The sequence below is a fragment of the Ursus americanus genome, chromosome 8 (genome assembly GCF_024610735.1).
Source record: "Ursus americanus isolate L20-20 chromosome 8, mUrsAme1.1.p, whole genome shotgun sequence".
In the NCBI taxonomy this organism is placed as follows: domain Eukaryota; kingdom Metazoa; phylum Chordata; class Mammalia; order Carnivora; family Ursidae; genus Ursus; species Ursus americanus.
In genome coordinates this window covers 70,718,405-70,739,823 of record NC_142134.1, presented here as the reverse complement: position 1 = coordinate 70,739,823, position 21,419 = coordinate 70,718,405, and the positions used below count along the sequence as shown (strand labels likewise).

At 47.4% G+C, this 21,419-nt stretch overlaps 1 protein-coding gene across 1 annotated transcript; it reads right to left on the bottom strand.

Moving 5' to 3' along the window:
• Positions 1-3,087: 3,087 nt before the first annotated feature.
• QDPR (quinoid dihydropteridine reductase) lies at positions 3,088-20,026 on the bottom strand. The gene is made up of 7 exons (XM_045771407.2): positions 19,867-20,026; positions 17,665-17,757; positions 13,279-13,375; positions 10,838-10,978; positions 7,153-7,261; positions 5,970-6,053; positions 3,088-3,424 (listed from the first exon to the last, which is right to left on the bottom strand). Exons 1-7 carry the CDS (start codon positions 19,963-19,965, stop codon positions 3,319-3,321), a joined length of 729 nt encoding a protein of 242 aa, XP_045627363.2. The 5' UTR covers positions 19,966-20,026; the 3' UTR covers positions 3,088-3,318.
• Positions 20,027-21,419: the final 1,393 nt, after the last annotated feature.

Below are 21,419 nucleotides of genomic sequence, written 5' to 3'. Positions count from 1 at the left end.
TTATTTTGAGTTAAAAGTAATTAAAACCCAACGGATTCAGGAAAAGCTCTCTGCCCCCCCCCCACAATTGCCTAAATTTACTTTGGAAAGAAGAGCCTATAACAGACATTCCCCTTCACCTAAGGAACTTAACTGCATAAAAGGGCAACCTTGTTTTCCCAAACATCTCCTCTCATCTCCCTGTTAATGAGCTCCTCTTTGTATCCCCAGGCCCTACCCCTCCCCTTAGCTCATGTACACTCCCCGTTGCCTCGCTGTCTCTGGAATTTGCTGCCTGTGTGGATTCTCTGTATTTACGCCCCTTAAATTTGATTTTCTCCTGTTAAATCTGTCTCATCTCAATTTGATTGTAAGATCAGAAGGACCATAGGACAGGGGAAGGTCGTCATCCCCAGCACTTCAAATGGCCTTTCCTCAAAGCAGATGCAGCGAGACAGAGCTCTCTGGTGTCTCTCCTCATAAGGACACTGATCATACGGGATCTGGACTCCCCCACCTTATGATCTCATTCCACCTTAATAGAGGCCATCTCCAATTACAGCCGCTTGGGGGTTTGGGCTTCACACAGGAATTTTGGGGAGGACACACATTCAGTCCATACCACCACCACCACCCCGAAACTGCAAGCCCCTCCCATCCCAACACTCCTTTACCCCCCACCCCCACCTTGCTCTTTTTTCCCACAGGCTCTACCTTTTTCACATACTCTACACCTAGCCAGTTGCTGGTACAGTTTAATGCATAGAATGAAACTCTATGAGGGCTGAGGTCTTTGCCCTACTTCGGGCACCTGTGTGTCACAGATCAGAGCCTATGGCATAGGAGGCACTCAAAAATTACTTGTCGAATGATCGGCTAAAGCAGGAGAGAAAACATCCCCTCTTCCTCACCCCCTTGCTCCTATTCTCTTTGCACATCAACAAGGAAAGAAAAAGAAACGTGCCTAAATAATCAGTCATAAGGTCTGGTTGCCAAGTGGAATGAAATCAGCTCTCTGAAAGTATTATAGTGCTGGAGAGTCACTTCACTTATGGGACTGTTTCCCCGCCTGAAGAACGGAAGCTGCCCGTCTCAGGTTTCAGCAGAACGGACATGCATGCCGTGTGCACCACAACCAAACACCGAAGACTGGGTGACCTGTCAACAGAAATGGACTGCTCCCAGTTCTGGAGGCTGGAAATCTGAGACCAGGGTGCTGACATGGTCGGGTAAGGGCCCTCTTCAGGGTCACAGCCTCGGATCTCAGTGCTGGAAGGGCCAGGGATCTCACAGGAGCGGCTTTTATAAGGGTGCTTATCCTATACGTAACTGGGGCGGGGGGGGGCAAAGGCCCACCTCCTGATACCAACACACTGGGCATGAGGATTTCAACATGAGTTTGGGAGTGAGACGGGGAGGACACAAACATTCCGACCATAGCACTGGGGGACTTCAAACACATCAGTCCCACCTTCCTGAGCCCCCACCTTCTTTCCTGTACAACTTGGGTACCATCACCTTGAAGCTGTCAGGGAACAAGAAGGTCCTTCGAGATGGACTAAGAATCAAATGGACATGAGACAGATTAACAGAGTGTCAAGTTTAATAATACACGTATGGGGAACCCACACGGACATGGAAATTCCAGACAGGCCACATGAGGTACATAAATCACCCTGAACTAAGGAGCAGGGGTCGGGGTCTGGGCTTTTGGTGGGAAGGCGCGTAATTCACAGGCAACAGAAGACCAGGTGTTTGGTCATTAGATGTTTGCCCTGTCATACCGATGGGTCATCCAGATGAAATTTATCCTTATTCTCGAAAGACGCCCCCCCCCCACTTTAGATTCTTCTATGTGTTAAGGGAGGGGCAAAAGTTTTCTAGAGGATTCTCGGGGTGGCCTGCCCTTGGCCCCTACAAATACAGTGTCAAAGATCAGAGAAGTCGCCTCAAAGAGTTAAATGCAGAATTGCCAAGTGGCCAAGCAACCCCACTCTATCCAAGAGGACTGAGAACAGGTACCACGTGACTGCTCACAGCAGCACTAGTCACAGCAGCCGAAAGGCAGAAACCGTCCACGCATCTATGATCGCACGAGCGGATAAACGAACTACGGTGTACACAATGAAATACCGTTCAGCCACAAAAGGAACCAAGTCGGATCACCTGCTCCTTCGTGGGCGAGCCTGGAAAGCATGCCGAGTGAGAAGCCAGGCACGAAGGCTGCACGTTGCAGGTCCCACTCACACGAAATATCCAGGTCACGTCACAGAGATTGGAAGCAGACGCGCGGTTGCCGGGCCTGGAGCCATGGGGAACGAGGAGTGACTACTCAGTGGGGATGCGGTTTAATCTGGGGCGATGAGCGCATTTCGGAACTAGACAGCGGTGGTGGTTTAAGAATACTTAATTTTGTTATTTGAATTTTACCTCAATAATAACTGTCTTAAAGAATCAAAAAGGGGACGCCCGGGTGGCTCAGTCGGTGAAGCATCTGCCGTCAGCTCAGGCTGTAATCCCAGGGTCCTGGGATCGAGTCCCACGTTGGGCTCCCTGCTCAGTGGGGACCCTGCTTCTCCCTCTCCCTCTGCCTGCCGATCCCCCTGCTTGTGCTCTCTCTCTCTCTCTTTCTGTCAAATAAATAAATAAAAATCTTCGCCTCGGGCTTTGAGTCCGCCCCCTTCCCCTGACTGCAGTGCAATCATCTGTGAGGGTATTTAAGATGCGGCTGATTAAAGAAGACAACACAATAAGTGCAGTGCATTTATTAGGAAGATAAACTCCAAATGATCACAAGAAGTGCTGCTGCGCTTCTGGCAACTGCACATGAAAAAGGCGTCTTAACAGAGTCCACGGGATTTTGCTTACACCACAAAAGGAGTTTTAAGGCAGGTCAATTCGAGGCGGCAGAAACGACATCCGTGACATCAACATCCCATTCAATAATAACTCGGGCCCCCAACACACCCCCAGTATCAACAAATCTCTGAACGAGTCAGGTCAACAGCCACTGTCAGGGACCGAGAATCCGAGTCTCGGATACAATTCGAGATGTATCATTCGAGATGATACAAGAGGGGCCCATCCGATACCCCGTCCTAAACTTTCGTAGCTAACACAGACTGACGGTGCCATCTGCGGGCCTCTGCCCTCATACATCTCCGTTTCCCGTAAAGTTTTTACACCGTCCGAGGAGAACAAATGCACATGAAGAGAGAGGGAAAACAGGACTCACTATCTCGTACCACAAACAGGATTACAGAAAACACAGGGCCGGACACAGCCACACTGAGATAAAGGACTCTTCTGCCAGGTCCCGAACAGGCACTGAGATGAAGCTTAAAAATATGCCGGGGTAAGCTCCGTCTTTCCCTCCGTGGTTACTACCTGGATTAGGCTCCCTGAGCTCGGTCGGTTTTTCCCTGTGATCCAGTCATGGAAGGTTCTAGAACAAAGAAGATCAGCTTTACGCTTTCAAAGCAAAAATCTGGACACGTGCTTCTATTCACATCAGTGGCTTGGAGGAAGAGGACAGCAGCAGCAGCTATGAATAAGCCACAGGGACACACACCCAGGGCCCCAGTGAGCTCAGTACTCATTTGAATTTGCGAGGGGCAGGATTCGGCGAGATTTTAACTTTAGTGTTTGTATTTTTCTTCACTGTTGGAATCCTTTATAACATAGTGTGATTTTAAGTGACTAAAAAAAGACTTTAATTAGTTAATTCTAAGAGATAAACATGTGTACAATACTTTATACTTTGCTCTATTACTTTCCTAGAAATTAAAAAAAAAGGAAACTCATTTTTTTCTTTTGTTTTTTTAAGTAAACATAAATGGAACACCCAGAGCAATGGAAAAAGATACTATAAAACAGACCTTACAATAAAATATGTCAAATGCAGCAATGGGGAGCATTAATTACACTGTGTGTGGAGGGAGGGAACCCTGCTTGGGGGACTTGGGAAGACCTCCTTTAAGAAGATAGAAATTAAAAAGGACACAGCAAACTCACGAGGTATAACAAGTGGCTGATAATTTTTCAAACAAAACATTTACATTTGAGTACATGGTCCCCCCAGACACTCCACCAGCTAGGACTCTGTGCCTTCTTTAATGGGGAAGCACGCAGGAGATCCTGGGATACTCTTCAGGGCCAATCGGGAACCTGCTAGACCAGAGCTGATGTTTTAACTATCAAGTCATTTGAGGGCCTACTCTTGACAGCTGAACAAGCCGAGGGCAGTTATTACATGGGTCCAAAGACCAAAGCACTGCTGAAACCCCCCGACTACCATCCACGACCCCTCTCTGGGGCCGGGCAGGGCTTGGGGAAGGCTCTGAAGGAGACCGGTGGAGGTTGGAGCTATCGGGGCGCCTGTGTTACTTAGGCATGTTTCAAACTGTCTTACTTCATCTTCCTCAGCGGTCTGCAGATGAGAGAGAACACCAAACTCCAGGCATTCGAAGCACATTTTATGCCAATTTGCCATGTGAGTTTTCAAATCCCACAAATGGTGTCATGATTTCTAGAACAAAGGATGGCTATCCCAGCCACCCTCTGTGATCTATGGCTTGGCCCTAATGCAGACACGTGACCCCAGATGTTCCATCTAGAACCTAGGTCATAGATGTTGTTGGGAAGTATTGGCTTTTAAAAAGGAACTTAAGGGGCACCTGGGTGGCTCAGTCATTAAGCGTCTGCCTTCGGCTCAGGGCGTGATCCCAGAGTCCTGGGATCAAGGCCCACATCAGGCTCCTCTGCTGGGAGCCTGCTCCTTCCTCTCCCACTCCCCCTGCTTGTGTTCCCTCTCTCACTGGCTGTCTCTCTCTCTGTCAAATAAATAAATAAAATCTGTAAAAAATATGTATAAATAAATAAATAAATAATAAAAAGGAACTTAAATGCAAAACCCAATTCAAACCATGGGAGGCAGAAAGATCTGCGGGCCTCATTGAGACCACGGGCTCTGCAGCCATAGTCCCTGGCTCCAATCTCGGCTCTGCTACGTGATCTCAGGCACGTTCCTTAGCACCCCTGCCTTCATGCCTCCAAGTCCCCAAACCTTAAATAAAGATGACAGGACCTCCCCCACTGACTCGCTATGAACATTAATTAATAGTAAGTATTTAAAATGGTGCCTGGCACATAACGAGGGCTACCTAAAACTAGTTCCAAACATCAAATAAAAGTCCCTAGTATCTCTCGATTTAATTAAGATGAGATGTAACCTCAGGCCAGAAGCACATCCCAAACTTGGCACACGCTGGTGCTGGGGCAAACGATCAGCCCCAGCTTGGTGAGGGCAGGGACTGCACCTTATTCATGTCCCTGTCCCAGGGCCCAGCACAGCTCCTGGCCCACAGTGGGTGCTCGGGGAGTATGTGCTTACCACACAGAAAGCTCTGGGACTTGAGATCTAGCCACACGCAACAGAGTGAGAAAGCTCACTCTCCCTGGGTGATCTTCAAATGCCACCCATATTCTCAAACAGGTGAGTGGGATTTCGGAAACAAAGGACACTTTCTGTAGGTCTGTGGCTCGGTGCTATTTCAGACACGGGGCCCAAGATGTGCCCCTAGATCAGCATTTACCCCCACACTGCTGCTCCTTCTTAGCAGAGACGACGACGTTAACAGGAGCGGAGGTTTACTGAGCACTTCCTGCAAGGGTCAGACGTTGTGCCAAGCCAAGCACGTCCACATGTAATCCCCCTAACAATGATTAAGGACCCCGTTATACAGATAGGGAAACCAAGGCCTGGAGCAGTCAGACAACACGCTCAGGCTGGTCAGCTGCAGATTCAGACATCAGCACTATCAAGCCCTCCTAAGATTCACACTGATGTGCGACATCCCCTCGGGGGCCTGGTGACCTCACAGAGCCACCGTCCTGGTGAGCTGCGAGAACACGGCTTGTCCCCTGGTCTGTAAAAGGTGGACAACTGAGGCAGGCAGCTGCCAATATTATGACATCATGTCAATACTCACTCGACCAGGAACTCCAAGGGCGTCCAAGAACTGAAGTCGGCCTCGGGCATGGATTTCCTGTTCATCGGAGTATCCAGGGTCACCCTGCGGGACACAGACACAGGCTTGTCATGGGTATCTGCCCGCTCTCAGAATTACAGCCGCCCCGTCCTCCTTGGCTGGGAAAATGCACCAAGAGCCTCGGGCGCCAGGGGTGGCCGCGCTAACACGGGAAGCTCCCATGAGGACAATCAGAGGGAAGCCGGGGAGCCCTCCGCACTTACAGACATCACGTCTGAGCCTAACTCAGGGAGGAGCTTTGTGACCCACCCGTCAGCAGACAGGAACAAAATGAAAGAGCCTTTTTAAAAACACAGTCCTGCCTTTACTTAAATTCAGTCTTTATCAAGTAAACTGCTTTGCTGTTTACATCTTTATTCACTCCCTGAAATGAAGCAGACTCATCTCTCAGGATTTTCTAAGGGTAATAATAATACTCCTTTAAATATGGGGGAGTCTCATCCTTCGTTTTTGCGGCTGTTTTCTATAAAACCTCATGATTTTCGGCAAGAGAATATGGAATTCAGATAGGTATGATTCTCCCAAGAACATTCAGGCCTCGGGAATCATTCAAAACAGCTCAGGGAGCAGGTCACAGGCTCATAGAAGCTCACAAACGACAGGGAACCGGAAACCCCAGGACCCTCGCAGTCCCGACGTCCACTTTATAGAGCTGCAGGCAAGAGGCAAGCCAGCTGACCTTCCTCCTGGTCACAAACAGGAACATCTCCCAGTTTCCCATATTCTCCCTCAGACCCCGTCCCCCCACCACACACAAATACACCCACACAAACACTAAATACAGTCTCTCTTCCACTGGCTTTATAATGACTTGAAAGAACTACACATATTAAAATAAAATGTGTAGGCTACATTTAATTTGGAGGGGCAGAGGGACACATAGAGGTCAGGAAAAAAAACCAGAAAGAGGCAAGACAGACAGACCCACCCATCAGCCAATCAACAATTCTGGACAGCCCGGGGATACTCCCGACAGCTGAAGAAGCACCCTCAGGGCCTCGGGAGAATTCTAGAAGCCAAGATGACAGCACACACAAGTCCCTGCTGGAAAGCTACTCAAATGTTCACGGTAGGCCGTGGGGCAGACGAGGTGGGTAGGGAACGGGAAGCCCCCACCACTTACGGGAGCACGGCGATGGCTGCAGAGCCGGACGGCATGCCGCTGTTCTTCTTGGCGAGGCTCTGGCAGAGCTGATGAACGGCGCCCTTGGCCATGCCATAGCCGATCATCCCTGGGGAAGGGGGAGAGACAGTTCAGTGCCCAGTGGCCGCCACGGCAGCCTGGGAGGAAGAGAAGGATGGACACCTGGAGAAAGAGAGGGAAAGGGACCTGATATTCAGGTGCACCTGTTATTCACCCCGCGGTTCACATTTACCATGAAAACCATGAGGTCGATCTTACTTCTACCACTGAGCAAACCAAGGTGCAGATGCGTAACGTGCCCAGGCTCACACACAGACTTGCGCCAAGGTTAAAGGCCAGGCGAGAGCTGCGCCTAAACCCTCAGATCAATAAATGCGTGCGGGCGAGATGGCGCAGTCATCTGGAGGGCAGGCTGCCCAAGTTCAAATCTCAGCTCTTCCGCTCACCACTAAAGAAATCCCAGCCAAGTTTTCAAAACCTTTCTAATCCTGTTACCCCAGCTGGAAAACGGGGAGGGAGTACTTAACTGTGGGTTCAGCACAGGATAGGCGCTCAATAAATGTTTCCCACTGAATTAACAGAAGTAATGTGCCCCACTCGTTGTTTATAAAGTATGGCAGCTGAACAATTTTCACGTAAGGATACACACCACCTATTAATCTTCCTTTCCTCCTGCCAGTCTGTGAATGTTTGCTGACTGAAGCAAGGCATGCTGTTTACTAGGACAGGTTTCCATTTGTCCCACGGACAGGTGGCAGAACCCAGTCTCTCTCCCCCACAGCACCCAGCTGTGTATCCTCCCTAACCAACAACAAAGAAGCAAGGTTAGCTGCTGTAAACACCTCTCGTCTGGCAGAAAACCACCGTTTCTTCTGGAGATCAGCAGCCTCCTTAGAAAACCCCAGCACGCATGCTGTTCATGGCGTAACAACTGAGAAGGCATCGAAGGCCCAGGGGAGGTGGGATCGCTGCCCAGTGAGGAACCAATCACTAAACTCTCCAACAGCTTTAGAAGCACAAGACTTCACTATCTCTGGCTTCTCTGTCTCGTCGGGGGAAGGAAGCCAACACTGATATGAAGATCTAACAAACTCTGCGTGATTAAAATTAAGCAGCACACGAATCTTATGCACGCAGCCCCAGGCCCCAGCAGACATCCGGGGCCCCCGCCTCATTCCACTCAAACAACACGATGAAGAAAGAAACAAGCAACCAGCAACAAGCTACCAGGAACCCTAATGGCTTAATTCTACAGGATTCTACACAATGTGGGGAAGGGGATCATTTGCAAGATGCAAAAAAATGCATTCATGGAGAAGATAAATACTTTCCTCCCAATTATTAAAATGACCAGTGTGGTCCCTAAAGACTGATTTCCACGGATGCCTCACTGGTTAACAAGTGATCACCTTCCTTCCAATATTTTATCCACCAGGAGATGGTCTACAAATACAAACGTGGACACAGGAGAGTGGGGTTTTCTGAGTACTTTTCCAAGAGAAAACTTTCCAGTTCTGAACAACCTCTCTTGTGCTTGAAGGACCACTAAGCCTGTTCGTCATTTACTTTGTATTATACACAGATTTCCCCGGATTACTCTGGGATCTGAACCACAGTTAAAAGACTTCATGACTCAAATAAATTTAACAACATCTAATTAAAAACTTAAAGATGAACAAGCTTATTAATATAAGAAGCCAAAATAGCTGGGCTTTTAAAGTCTATCTGGAATAAATAATAATAAAAGTTCACACTGACTACTGACTCTATAATATCTTTCTAAGCCATTTACATCCATTATGATATTTCCAAGTCAAAACCACCATATGGAAAAGGTGCTGTTATTTATCCCCATTTCATAGATCACGAAACTGAGGCTCAGAGAGGTTAAGTAACTTACCAAACATCACACAGTAAGGGGCCAAACCACAACAGAAAACCAACCAATGTAGTTCCAGAACCTGCAGTTTCGACCAGTATCCAAAACTATAAATAAAAAAGATATTTAAAAACCAAAGTAAAGAGTCTGTTTTGTCCTTCAGAAAAATCAGTCTTTCAGTCGCAGGGTTTTCTTTTTTAAATGTCAAGCTATTTACTCATTTCTCTACTCACTTTCTAGTGCTTCTGCTCTATGTCACCTTTAATAAAAATCAGATCTCAACCGAACGAACATCTAACATTTACACAGCGGTAATTACTGCAAGAGCCATGGACTTATCAGATCATATGCTCTGAGACATCTAATAAGAAAACGAGGGGCAAGAAAGTGTTAATTTGTGAGGGCCTCACACTTCAGTGACTTACATTAAAATTGAAAAAGGTGCTCGAGGTCTCTACCACTTAGTAAAAAGCCCCCACCCACCCCCCCAAAAAAAACCCTCCCTTCCTTTTTTTTAAGAGAAGAGCTTACTTAGGTAGCAGAGGTAGACACTTTCTGCCTCCCTGTGCTGTCCCCCAACCCCACTTAAATTTCATCAGCCTTATCCCAAAGGGAGTGTGACGGGTTGAACTGTACCCCAAAACTCATGTGTTGGGGCCCTAACCTGCGGTACGTCAGAATGTGATGGTATTTGGAGACAAGGTCTTTAAAGGGGTCATTTAGTTAAAATGAGGTCTTTGGGCCCTAATGCAATCTGACTGGCGTCCTTACAAGAAGAGGGGATCAGGACACAGACACACAAAGGGAAGACCACGAGAGGACACAGAGCAGACGCCATCGCGAGCCAAGGAGAGAGGCCTCAGAAGACGCCAACCCTGCCTGCACCTCCGTCTCAGACCTCCCGGCCCCCAGGAACTGTGAGAAAATAAGTGTCTGTGCTTAAGCCCCCGAGGCCACGGTCCGTTGTCATGGCAGCCCCAGGAAACAGAGAGGGAGCAAAACTGCCAAGGAAAACACGCATCTGTGCGATGCAGGAGAACAAACACGCCGTTTAGAAATGATCAGGGTTTTGGTTCAAAGTAAATTTGCAGCTCACGGATGACATCACGACCAGTTACTTCACCTAAGTTCCAGTCTGCGTCCCTGTAAATGAAAAAGGTGAGAACCACCCACCGCAGGATTAAATGAGAAAATACGCGAAAGGGGAAGAGTGGCTCTAAGAGGGCTCGGCAGGCGCTGTATACACGTCCGTGAAAGAAACTACAGCGGAACTGGCCAAAGATATCAAATAATCTGTTCAAAGCCCCTCGGCTCCCGTGAAGAATCCAGAACAATCTTTCTCTTACCCTACAGCCCCCACTGTTTCCAGAGGCTGAGCTGCTTCTCAGGGACACACGGCCACCGTGCGGTGACGGCAAAACTTGTTTATTAACTGATTAACACCTAGCTCAGCACCACTCATTCCCTGGGCGGATCCCAGATGAAGGAAGCGCGTGGGAGCGCCAGACGACAGGACGGCCAGACGACAGGACGGCCAGACGACAGGACGGCCAGACGACAGGACGGCCAGATTACACCACCAGCGCGAAGACAATGCACACAGAAGGGTCCAGAGTCCTGCCCCTACAAAGATCCAGGCCTCAAGGACGCAAACTCCACCCAGCTGTAAAGCATCTCGGAGGCTAAAGGGCTCCCAGGACTCCCCTGCCCGTCAGGGACGCGCCCGGCAGCCCAGGGGGCCAGGATGAGCGCTCCCATTTTACAGACTGGGAAATGAAGGCTTACCCGGAGTCCCCTCCAGGGCGGCCTTGGCACCAGCCAAGGTCAGGAGGCCTCCGTCCTTGAGGTGCTTGGTGGCCAGGTGGCTGGAGATGGTCGATGTCCACATGCTTTGCTTCCACATCAGGTCACAGTTTTTAAAGAGAGCTGAGCGGAGAAAGAACAACGCGTGAGCTCAGCGTTCGCAGGGAAGACCCTGAAAGGCGAGCTCCACTCATGGCGTCCGGTGAGGAAGCCCTGACGGCCATTCCTGCCTTCCCAGTCTCCTGGCGACAAGGTCCAGTCCAAACAGCCCCGGACCCGTGGGCAGAGAGACTCGGGGTCGAATCCAGACCACGTGCTTACCCGAGTCTCCGCTTCCTCACCTGGGAACACACAGGTCGGACTGGCTCTGACTCAAAAATTGTTCTACTTACGAAGGGCCTGAGGCTTGGAATAAGAACCAGTATGTCTAAGTCAGGTTTTACCTGGGATAAAAATCTGAGGGACTAGTCCTGCACGGGCATAAAGAGGGATTCTAGAGAGCTCCATTTTCTATGCCGGAAAGCTTAACGTCAGCTTTAAAGACTCTTGAAAAGAAAGCTGATACAACCACCATCTCATGCTTATTTTCACCCTCTGGCCTTGCCTGAGACGTGGTGAGGCGTAAGTGCTAACGTCTATCACATCACCGGCTGGGCAAGACGCCCACAATCCAGACAGAAAGCCTTCCTGACACAGGAGGACAGGCCTTCAGGAGGTGACAGCCGAGGTACGGTGTTTCCCGGCTACAAAGGACTAGATTCCAAAAAAAAAAAAAAGTATCAATTCTTGTTCCCAAAACACACAAAAGGCCATCGGGGTGTTTTGCCAAACTGAACACCCCACAAAATACCAATTTTACGTGTAACTGATTTCACAGAAAATCAATTCCTTCTTACATACCTTTGACTGATCAACATCGAAGGAATGACAGCATTTAAAAACCATGGACTCAGGCAGAGATTATCAGTGGAGGTTTAAAACCATTAGGTTTGGGGAATCTGAGACCCTCAAGGTGCTTAGAAATAGGACAATCACACACAACGCCCACGTAGCATCCCACAGATCACTTACTAACTGCGAACAGAAAAATGTTACCTTCACAATGGAAGTCTGTCACCGCCACCTGACCCGAGCACCCAGCTGGGCATCACCGTGGATGGGCACGGTGATCTGACACCGTAAGTATCCCGTGATGTCACATGAGGCACACAACACTCAGGAAGAACACTCACCTCAAAATATTTAACCTGAATCTAAGGGAGTCTCTCGATCTGAATTCTAGCTCGCAGGAAACACCACAGACAAGGGAACAAGGTACATGGCACCATAAAGAAATGGACAAATTCAGTATGTAGGACATTCTACGGGAAAAGTGCCCTGAACTCACCAAGTCCACCACAGGAAAAAAAAAAAAAAAATTAGAATAAGAGACTAAAAATAGCAACAAAACGCAATGCACAAACCCTGACTGGAATATTTAGGTGGAAAAAAAAGAAAAACGATGATACAAGATTTGGAATAAATTGGGGAATCTGAATACAGCCTATTATTAATCTTATAGAATTATTATTAATTTTCTTAGGAATGGTAATAGTATTATGAGAATGTGGGAGAATGAGTTTACTCCCTGAAGATACATGCCCAAGGACAGCAAAACGTCAACCTACTTTCAAAGGGTTAACAAAAAAAAAACACACGCAGAATACACACCCACCGGAAAGCAAGAGAGCACAAGTCCGGCAAATGTTAATGACTAAATCTAGACAGAGGGCACGGGGTATTCAAGGAACTGTTCTTTCAACTTCTCTGTACGCTTGAAAATTTTCATAAGAAGCTGAAAAACATACTCAGCTTTATTTTTTTTTTAAGTCACCACTTTTTTTTTAAAAAGATTTTATTTATGTATTTATTTGAGAGCGAGAGAAATCAAAAAAGAGCGTGTGTGGAAGGGGAGGGGCAGAGGGAGAGGGAGAAGCAGACTCCCTGCTGAACAGGGACCCTGAGATCATGACCTGAGCCTAAGGCAGGCAGGCACCCAACCAACTGAGCCACTGAGGTGCCCCCGTACTCAGCTTTAATACACACTCAGTGTTGAGCCCTTCTGACTTTCGGAAGGATATCTCCATTTCTCACACATCTCCCAGTTCCCAGTAAGAGGCCCTGAAAGATCAGGTGGAAACAACGCTGATTTCATTCTGCTTCTATTCCAAACTTCAAACGCAACGTCCCTCTCCCCTAACCCCCGTCAGGGAAGTGTTTCCTTCATCTGTCACATGGGAGGTCAATCCCTACCTCACAGAGCTACTGCAAAGATTCTGGGAGAAATACAGAAACCATCTGGCCTGGGACATAGGATGGACCCAATCCGTCCCGCTGGACAAAGAGCAGAGTGCAATGAATGATTAACCCAGAAAAGGACTCACACTTGGATTTGGCATTGCCCCCAGCCCAGCCTCCAGCCACACAGAGGATCGCGTCCACCTTCTCTTCACCCAAGAGCTTTCCGACCTCAGCAGTCACCTTAAACAAAAGGGACAAAAAAGTGCATCAACAGTCAGATAAACCCAAACAGGTCAATGTCTTTACAGTCACCTCTGTTTATTTTTCACTTCGTTTTGAAGTCAGTTAACAGCACCTGGCAATTAACCCTTTGAAAAATTAGATACAGGACCAATCTACAATAAGCATTTTGGATATTGAGGCCCAACTACATTTCAATGTGATTTTTATAAAGCAATCTAGAGTCTTCTTTGAAACATCCTGAAGGGTTGGGACATAAGCATGCCTGGAATAAAACAATTAGTAAAGAAAAGCAGGAGAAGGCTTTAAAAAATTCACCAAGAGCTTCAATGCCCACAGCTAACTTCCTAGTGTATTTCTTTCTAGACTTTCTTCATGCATCACGGAATCATAATCTGAGATAATCAATTATTTTCTCCCCTTAATACAAAAACCCCTTTAACTGCAACTCCAAATCAAAATGCCAGTGAGAAATTATATCTTTAAAAAGAGCAATAAAGGGGCGCCTGGGTGGCACAGCGGTTAAGCGTCTGCCTTTGGCTCAGGGCGTGATCCCGGCGTTGTGGGATCGAGCCCCACATCAGGCTCCTCTGCTATGAGCCTGCTTCTTCCTCTCCCACTCCCACACTGTGTTCCCTCTCTCGCTGGCTGACTCTGTCTCTGTCAAATAAATAAATAAATAATCTTTAAAAAAATAAAAAATAAAAAAAAATAAAAAGAGCAATAAAAAAACCATCAACTATTCTTCAATTAAAAAAATATATAGTCAATGGCGAAATGTCGGTAAATACCAAGTACATGGTGTTCATTTATCTCTTCTGTTTGAAATGTTTAAAGTATTGAAAATATATACATGTCTTTTTGTTACAATTTATTAAAACAAAAATCTGACAAGAAGGCAATTCTGGCCATCAACCACTGCCCTTTCACACTTTTCCAAAGTGACCGAGATGACTTAACCCAAGACCGTCTATCTTTGACAGCAGCAACATTCCGGTCCCCCACCTCTTTCCGCAACAATTTCCGAGGCCTCCAATCACTCCCTCCAAGAGAACACTTGGGCAATGGAAACCAATCTTTCCTCTCCCTATGCCCCATACCTACATTTTCCTCTTTAAGAAATTCCTGAATTTCCCTTGACCTCTACTCATGAGTATCTCACCTAATCCTGCCTACGTTTGTCGACCTTCCACCTGTTACCCTGGTCGCCAGCCTGCCCCCACCCCTCATTCTTAAACCAAGCCCTGTTACCAAGAGCCCAGATCCCAGCTGCCGGAAGCTGGATATCTCCCAATGTCCATGTGTTTGCACAGCCCTGTCTGTGTTCTACTCTTCAGGGAAGCACGGAGCCCAAGGAAACGATGCACCTGTTTGACTTGTTTTTACAACATCTGTGCATTTTTAAATTCTACCCCCTTCAATTTTGCTCTCTGCCCAATAGTTTTCTACAGACTTAATGCTTTTCAAGGCACCTGGTGGCTCAGTCGGTTAAGCCTCCGACTCTTGATTTTGGCTCAAATCATGATTTCAGGGTCATAAGATCAAGTCCCATGTAAGATTCTCTCTCTCCCGCTCCCTTTGTCCCATCTCCCCACCGCAAACATGCTCTCTCTCCCCCCCAAAAAATAAAAATAAAAAATAAAAAAGATTTCATGTCTTTCTCACATCTTATCTCCTCACTGTCTCTAGTGAAGTTCCTGCCTTGGGGTCAATTTTACACAAATTAGGATTGAATTTTTTCTTCTGAAGCCTTAAAAACAAAAATTGGATGTCATGCTGTTTGTCCAGAAATTCTTAATTGGGTGAGTGGGTGGGTTAGGGAGGGTTAAAGGTTTTAAAGTCTGAGCTTGAAATAACTAAGGCATCTCTCCATCTTTGTCTTAAAATGCACTGTTGAGTCTCGGGTGGGGATAATTTCAAAAATGCACATGATATCAGAAACCTGCAATTAACAGGAATAGACAAGACAGTGAACACAGACAGAAACACTGATTACAGAGAACCACAGCAGAAGAGCTGCCGATACCCAAGCCCACGTGCTTCCTTGCATTTAGTTTACCTACTATTACTTTGTTCACACGGAGCTATGGTGCTGAGGCAACTTAGCACGTAGTCAAGAATGCAGAAATCAAACCCTCACTGCCCAGGTTCAAATCCCAACTATGCCACCTCCTGCTGGTTTGACCTAGAGCAAATACCAGAGCCTTTCTCTGCTTCAAATTCCCCATTTCTAAAAGAGATCAATCAGAAACTTTGTTTTGGGAGAGTTACAGAGATAAGCAAGTTAAAGAGAATAAAGCACTTAGACCAGTGCCTGACAACATAACAATACCTAGTTGGGTTTTATTATTAACCCTATTAAGGCCAATAGGTAACCATCAGGTACAGGAAATGTTAGGATCCTGTCAAGAAAAGTAAGAACCACAACAATCTATATTCTGGAATAAGTCAGCTGGCTTTTTATAGTCTAACTTCTGTCAAACTGATGCCTTAGAAAGAGCAAATAAGCAGCTCAGTTTGGGTTTGTTTTGGTGTTTTTTTTTTTAATTTTTAGACTTATTCAGGTATACATTTAGAGAAATGGACTGGAAGGAAATACTACAAAACATTACATTGTGGGACTAAAAATGATTTCCCCCTTCTTTTTGCTTTACTTAATTTTCTACATCATACATGTATCACTTTTTTTTTAAGATTTTATTTACTTATTTGACAGAGAGAGAGAGAATACAAGCAGAGGGGGCAGAACGCAGAGGGAGAGTGAGAAGCAGGCTCCCCGCTGAGCAGGGGCTTGAGCCCAGGACCCAAGACCTGAGCCGTAGGCAGACACTTAACTGACTGAGCCACCCAGGCGCCCCCATGTTTCACTTTTTAAAATTTAAAATATTTGTTATAAAATACAGCTAAGGACCATCAAACATCAGACCCCCAACAGCATTCAGATTACCAGGGAAAGCATAACCAAACAAAGAACAGACCTTGAGCTTATTAATAAGTCTCTTCTGGTTTTTTTTTTCTTTTAAAGATTTTTTTTTTATTTTAGAGAGAAAGGGAATCCTCAAGTAGACTCCCTGCTGAACACGGAGCCTGATGTGGGCTTGATCCCAGGACCCTGAGATCATGACCTGAGCCGAAATTAAGAGTCTGACGCTCAACCAACGAAGACACCCAGGAGCCCCAGTAAGTCTCTTATTAGAAAATCCATGCTCCCTAATCCATCACCAACTAGCCTGTCGGCCATGTCACTTAAGTGTCTGAAACTCAGTCTTCCAAGCTACAAAATGGATCTATCCGCACCTGCCCGCCTGCCTCATTGAGCGCTTGGAAAAATATGGCACACCACACGAAGAACGGATGTGGAGATCTCCTTGGGAATGTGGCCTGCACTGCCAGCATGAGAACCACAGACAGCACAGTCCCCCAAGCAGCTTGTGGGGACGGCTCTTCCAGAAAGATCGGCCCACTTAGGAGCATCTCTGATATTTACACCAAGACGGCCATCAGCTTGCTGACAGTGCTTCCTTCCGGGCAGCGACACGATCATGGGGAGAAACAGGTATTTCACAGTTTACTTACCCATTTGTTTGACTTCTGGCTTTACATAAGCATATCATTTTATAATTACAAATAACCTGTTTTGTTAGTATTCATGCTTTGAACTGGAGAGCCCCACTTGTTAGAATGTATCCTAAATAATCAGAGATGGAGATAAAGATGGTCACCAGAGGATTCTCGATAATGGTAAAAAAGAAAAACTGCCAAACACTTACGTGGCCAGGAAGTGGAAACTAAGGAAATTAAAAATCACACGCTGACAGAGAAGAGTTTTTTTTAAGTGGTCTGAGAAGTATTTAAATGAAGTGTTAAGTTAAAAAAAAACTGACCATGTCCCTAGGGGGCGCGGACTCTCCTCTGCTCTTTTCAATAAACAGCATTCAGGCTAAAAAAAAAAAAAAAAAAAAAAAAAAAAAAAAAAAAAACTGACCAACATAAAATACAAGATTATCTCAACTTATAAAACTAAGAACATATCGTCTGCATAGGAAAGACAAGAAAATGGGCCAAAACGTGAACAGTGAGCTAACTACAAATGGATTACGAGTAATTTATCCTCTTTGCATTTTTTGTTTTGTTTTTACGTTTTCCAAATTTCCCTCAATGAGCACAAATGGCTTTCATAAATAGAGAATACTAGTTGAAACACATAACCTGTGGAAACCCCCCCCCCACCTACCCAGGGTCTCCCTACCACAGTGCTTGGGGAGGTGGGGGGCCTTTTCTGGAATTACCTGCTCAGCCTGCTCCGTAAACGAGTTTGTCATTTTAACCACGACACTGGCACTGGCCTCTTCATTCTCCACCACATCGATGCTGGCAACCCACTGGCATGAAGAGAAAACAGCTTTGGTCAAGAGACAGTAAATTGTAATTCCATTAAAGATCCACACCCAGAAATGGGGGCAGTGGAGACAGATAAGAGGCTTAAAAAAAAAACCCGCTAGAGAAAAGATCTCACTCCTTACAGGGACATCTGGCTTCGTTCAGCCTACCCGTTATTAACGAGCCCCAGTCCAGCCCATCTGCCTCCAAACACCTCACCTTCCTCCTCCATCTCACCTCTGAAGCCAAACCCTGCACTACCAGAGACTCCTACACCAGGGGTCTGCAAAAGTCTTGATCTGTCAAAGGCCAAATATTTGGCTGGCCATGTGGTCTCTGTTGCAAGACTCAGATCTGCTATTTTGACCCCAGGGCAGCCACCGACAAAACAGATAAATGAATAGGCATGGCTATGTTCCAATAAAACTTCAGGCACTAGAACTCCAGAAATGTGAATTTCATGTAATTTTCACATGTCACAAAATAGTATTCTTCTTTTGATTTTTTTCCCAACCATTTAAAACCAGGAAACCATTCTTAGATCTTGGCCTGTACAAAAGCAGATGGCCGGCCAGATTCCGCCTTTGGAGGGCTAGAGTTTTCAGACCCCTGCCCTCGAGCACAGAGGGATGGCTTTGGGTCCTCCTGCCGCAAAATAGAGCCTTTCTCATGCGAGTTAACAATTAACAGGGTTAGTGTGAAAATTAACTGCAAAAGCTCCTAGCACGGTGACACGCAGTTCTGTTCTTTCTCATAAAGTTCCGGGGCCCCAAGGTCTGCAGGCCCCAGAGATAAATATCTCCACCACAAACTTTGAAGAACACAGCATCCATTCAAGAACGCTCACTACTTCTATGTCGCGAGCCCGGGGGATACAGACACAAAGAAAAGGTTGTATCCCAGCCCCTCCCAGAGCTCCTAGAAATGAAGAGGTAGGGCGGGGGTGCCAAGGGCTCCGCCCCCGAGGGGAACCCACAGGGCTCACCTCTGGAACCCATGCATACCAACAGAATCCACTATATTCAAGTTTGGAAAAGCACTCCCTACATGTTCCCACTCTCAGGCCCGCAGACCCTGGACGATGACTCAAAACACAGTCTTCCCAAGTTCAGAGTAGGAAGACGGTGGTGTGTGCAGAATCCCTTATTAGTCCTATAGCAGGTTCTGAACCAGAAGGAAACCCTGCGACCCTCTCTCCCTGGTTCCCGGGCACCCTGACCCAGGCTGCTGCAGCTACTAACTAAACCCCCAGGCGAAGCTCCCCCGAGCTACGAGCTACCTCACATTATGTGCAAGTGACAGCTGCAGCTGAGAAGACACAGAGCGGAGTCTCCACCAGGAATGCGCTGAGCCCTGCCTGGTGGCTGGGATCAGGGTCTCTGGCCATAGGTCAGCTCCACTCCTACTTGTCCCCTACAGGGAGCAATACCTGATTATGCAAAGTAGTGGAAATAGTCTTTGCAAAACGAAGAACCCACCAACATTTGCGGGACTGAGTCTTCAAAATACCAGGTCCAAGGCTGGCTATAGGAACGGGGTAATTATAGTAATACTAGTAGCTAACTCTTAAACAGCTTTTACCACGAGTCAGGTACGTTACAACCACACCAATGATCTCATTCAATCCGCACAATCCCCTAAGAGGTAAATACTAATATAATCCCCATTTTACAGATGAGGAAACTGAGGTTCGAGGGTGTTAAGCAATAAGTTCACGATTATAGAACTAGTAACCCGCGCCAGGCAGTCAAATTCCGGAGCCTCCTTCTCATTGTCTCTCGCTGTACCCTCAAGCCCGCTCCTCTTCATTCCCCTCTGGAATTCTCTCCGGAGCCATACTCGACTTTCTGGGCCTGGCGGAGACCGAGCAAGGAGCCCCATCCCCCACCTCCTTGCAGAGCAAAGGCCCGACACCTAGGGCGCGGTGTGAGCACGCAGTCGTAGCCAGAACAGTAGACCTGTGAATGCACGTGCAAGCGCTCATGTCTGGGGGTGCACAGGGGGCCCGGCTTTATCGCGTCTGCCCTCCTGGGCTGCACCCGTAGGGCCCCTCTGCTCCCCAATCACCAGCGTACCCGCCCGCCCCAGCCGGCGAGACCCGGGCCAATTACCCAGTTGCGGGCCCGGAACGCCTGCACGCATCGGGAGCCCAGCGCGCCCCTGCCGCCGTACACCAGCACCCGGCGCGCCTCGCCCGCTGCCGCCGCCATCCCGCTGCTCCCGCCCGGCTCCCGAAGCCCCGAATGACCGGAGCCCGAACGCGGCGCCCCGGATCGCCCGGCCCCGCCCCGGCCGGCCCACCCACCCGGCCAAGAGGGACCGCGCGGCCGCTGATCCCGCGCGGGGCCCGCTGCTGCCGCCTAGCGCACGGCCGCTCTGGGCGACACCGACACCCTGCACGCGCACCAGCAGAGCCCAGCGGCCCGCCGGCCTGTAGGAGCGCGGCGCCTGGGGCGTGCAGGGCGCGGGGCTAAGGGTGCGGAGGGTGGAGAGCGGGTGCGCGCTCACGACGCTGAATCCATTGCGGAGACAGCGCAAATTACGTATATATTGTACCTTTAAATACGCGTGCAGGCTCTAAAGCTCGACTGCCTGGCTTCCCTGTGTATTAGCTGTGTGGCACTAAGCAGCTTGCTGAACTGCTCTATGTCTCAGCCTCCTCTCAGTAAAATGGGAATACTAATGGTCTGTCCTCCTAGGGTTTTGGAAAGGATTTTAAAAAATAATACTAGAGTACTTAGGGCAGTGTGTGGGTAGGAGTAGGAGCTCAATAAATGCCGATTGAGCATTGCTAATATTAGTACTTTTGCCGCTACTTCTATTAGGATCATTGCACTTCTTAGAGATTATGAGTTTACAAGAAAGAAAATGCCAGGCTTTGTTAGTGGGGGCAGTTGGTACCATTTGGTGGGGCTCAACTGTGGACCTTTAACATTCTGGACAAATGGGGTCTTACGCACAGTCACTGAGGTCCAAAAACAGTGTGATAGGACTTACATCTTAAACTGTGTCTCCACCAGACCGAAGGCCTGTTGGGCCATATGTAGTCATATTTTTTAGAACTCTTGTAATAATTTTCCTGGATTTTTGTTTGTTTGTTTGTTTTAAAAGCATTAATTTGTGAAGTGTTAAACACCTAAAACATGGTATACTACAATTTTTGTGTCACTGTGTTGGCAATATTATACATGTCTGTGTCACCGTCCACCCATATGCCGTGCGTCCTACATACAGCAGACACACAGATGTTTGCTCAATACACTTGTGCCAGATAAGGCACACAAAAATAGGTTGTTAGAGAACACAATGCCACCCACAACACAATTTATTATCAGAGGCGTCATTACCAGGACCAGAACTGCTAGAAGACTAGATGAGGAAGTTAACACCATTTATTTGGGGCCCTCTCTATGTTTTAATCTGCATGTGCTATTTCATTTTACTTTGTACAACAATCCCATAACAGATTAGGAAACTGAGGCACGAGAGTCTCAAGCCCTTGCCCGGAGGAGTAGGAATTTGAACACAGGTCTTCAGTAGAGTTCTACTTAACCACACTTCCATTCAGCATTGCAAGAACTTGTTGGGAATCACTTGTTTCCCATATTTTTCTAAAATAATCGTTCTAAAAATAATTGCTTAATCCCTCAAACACCAGTATTTG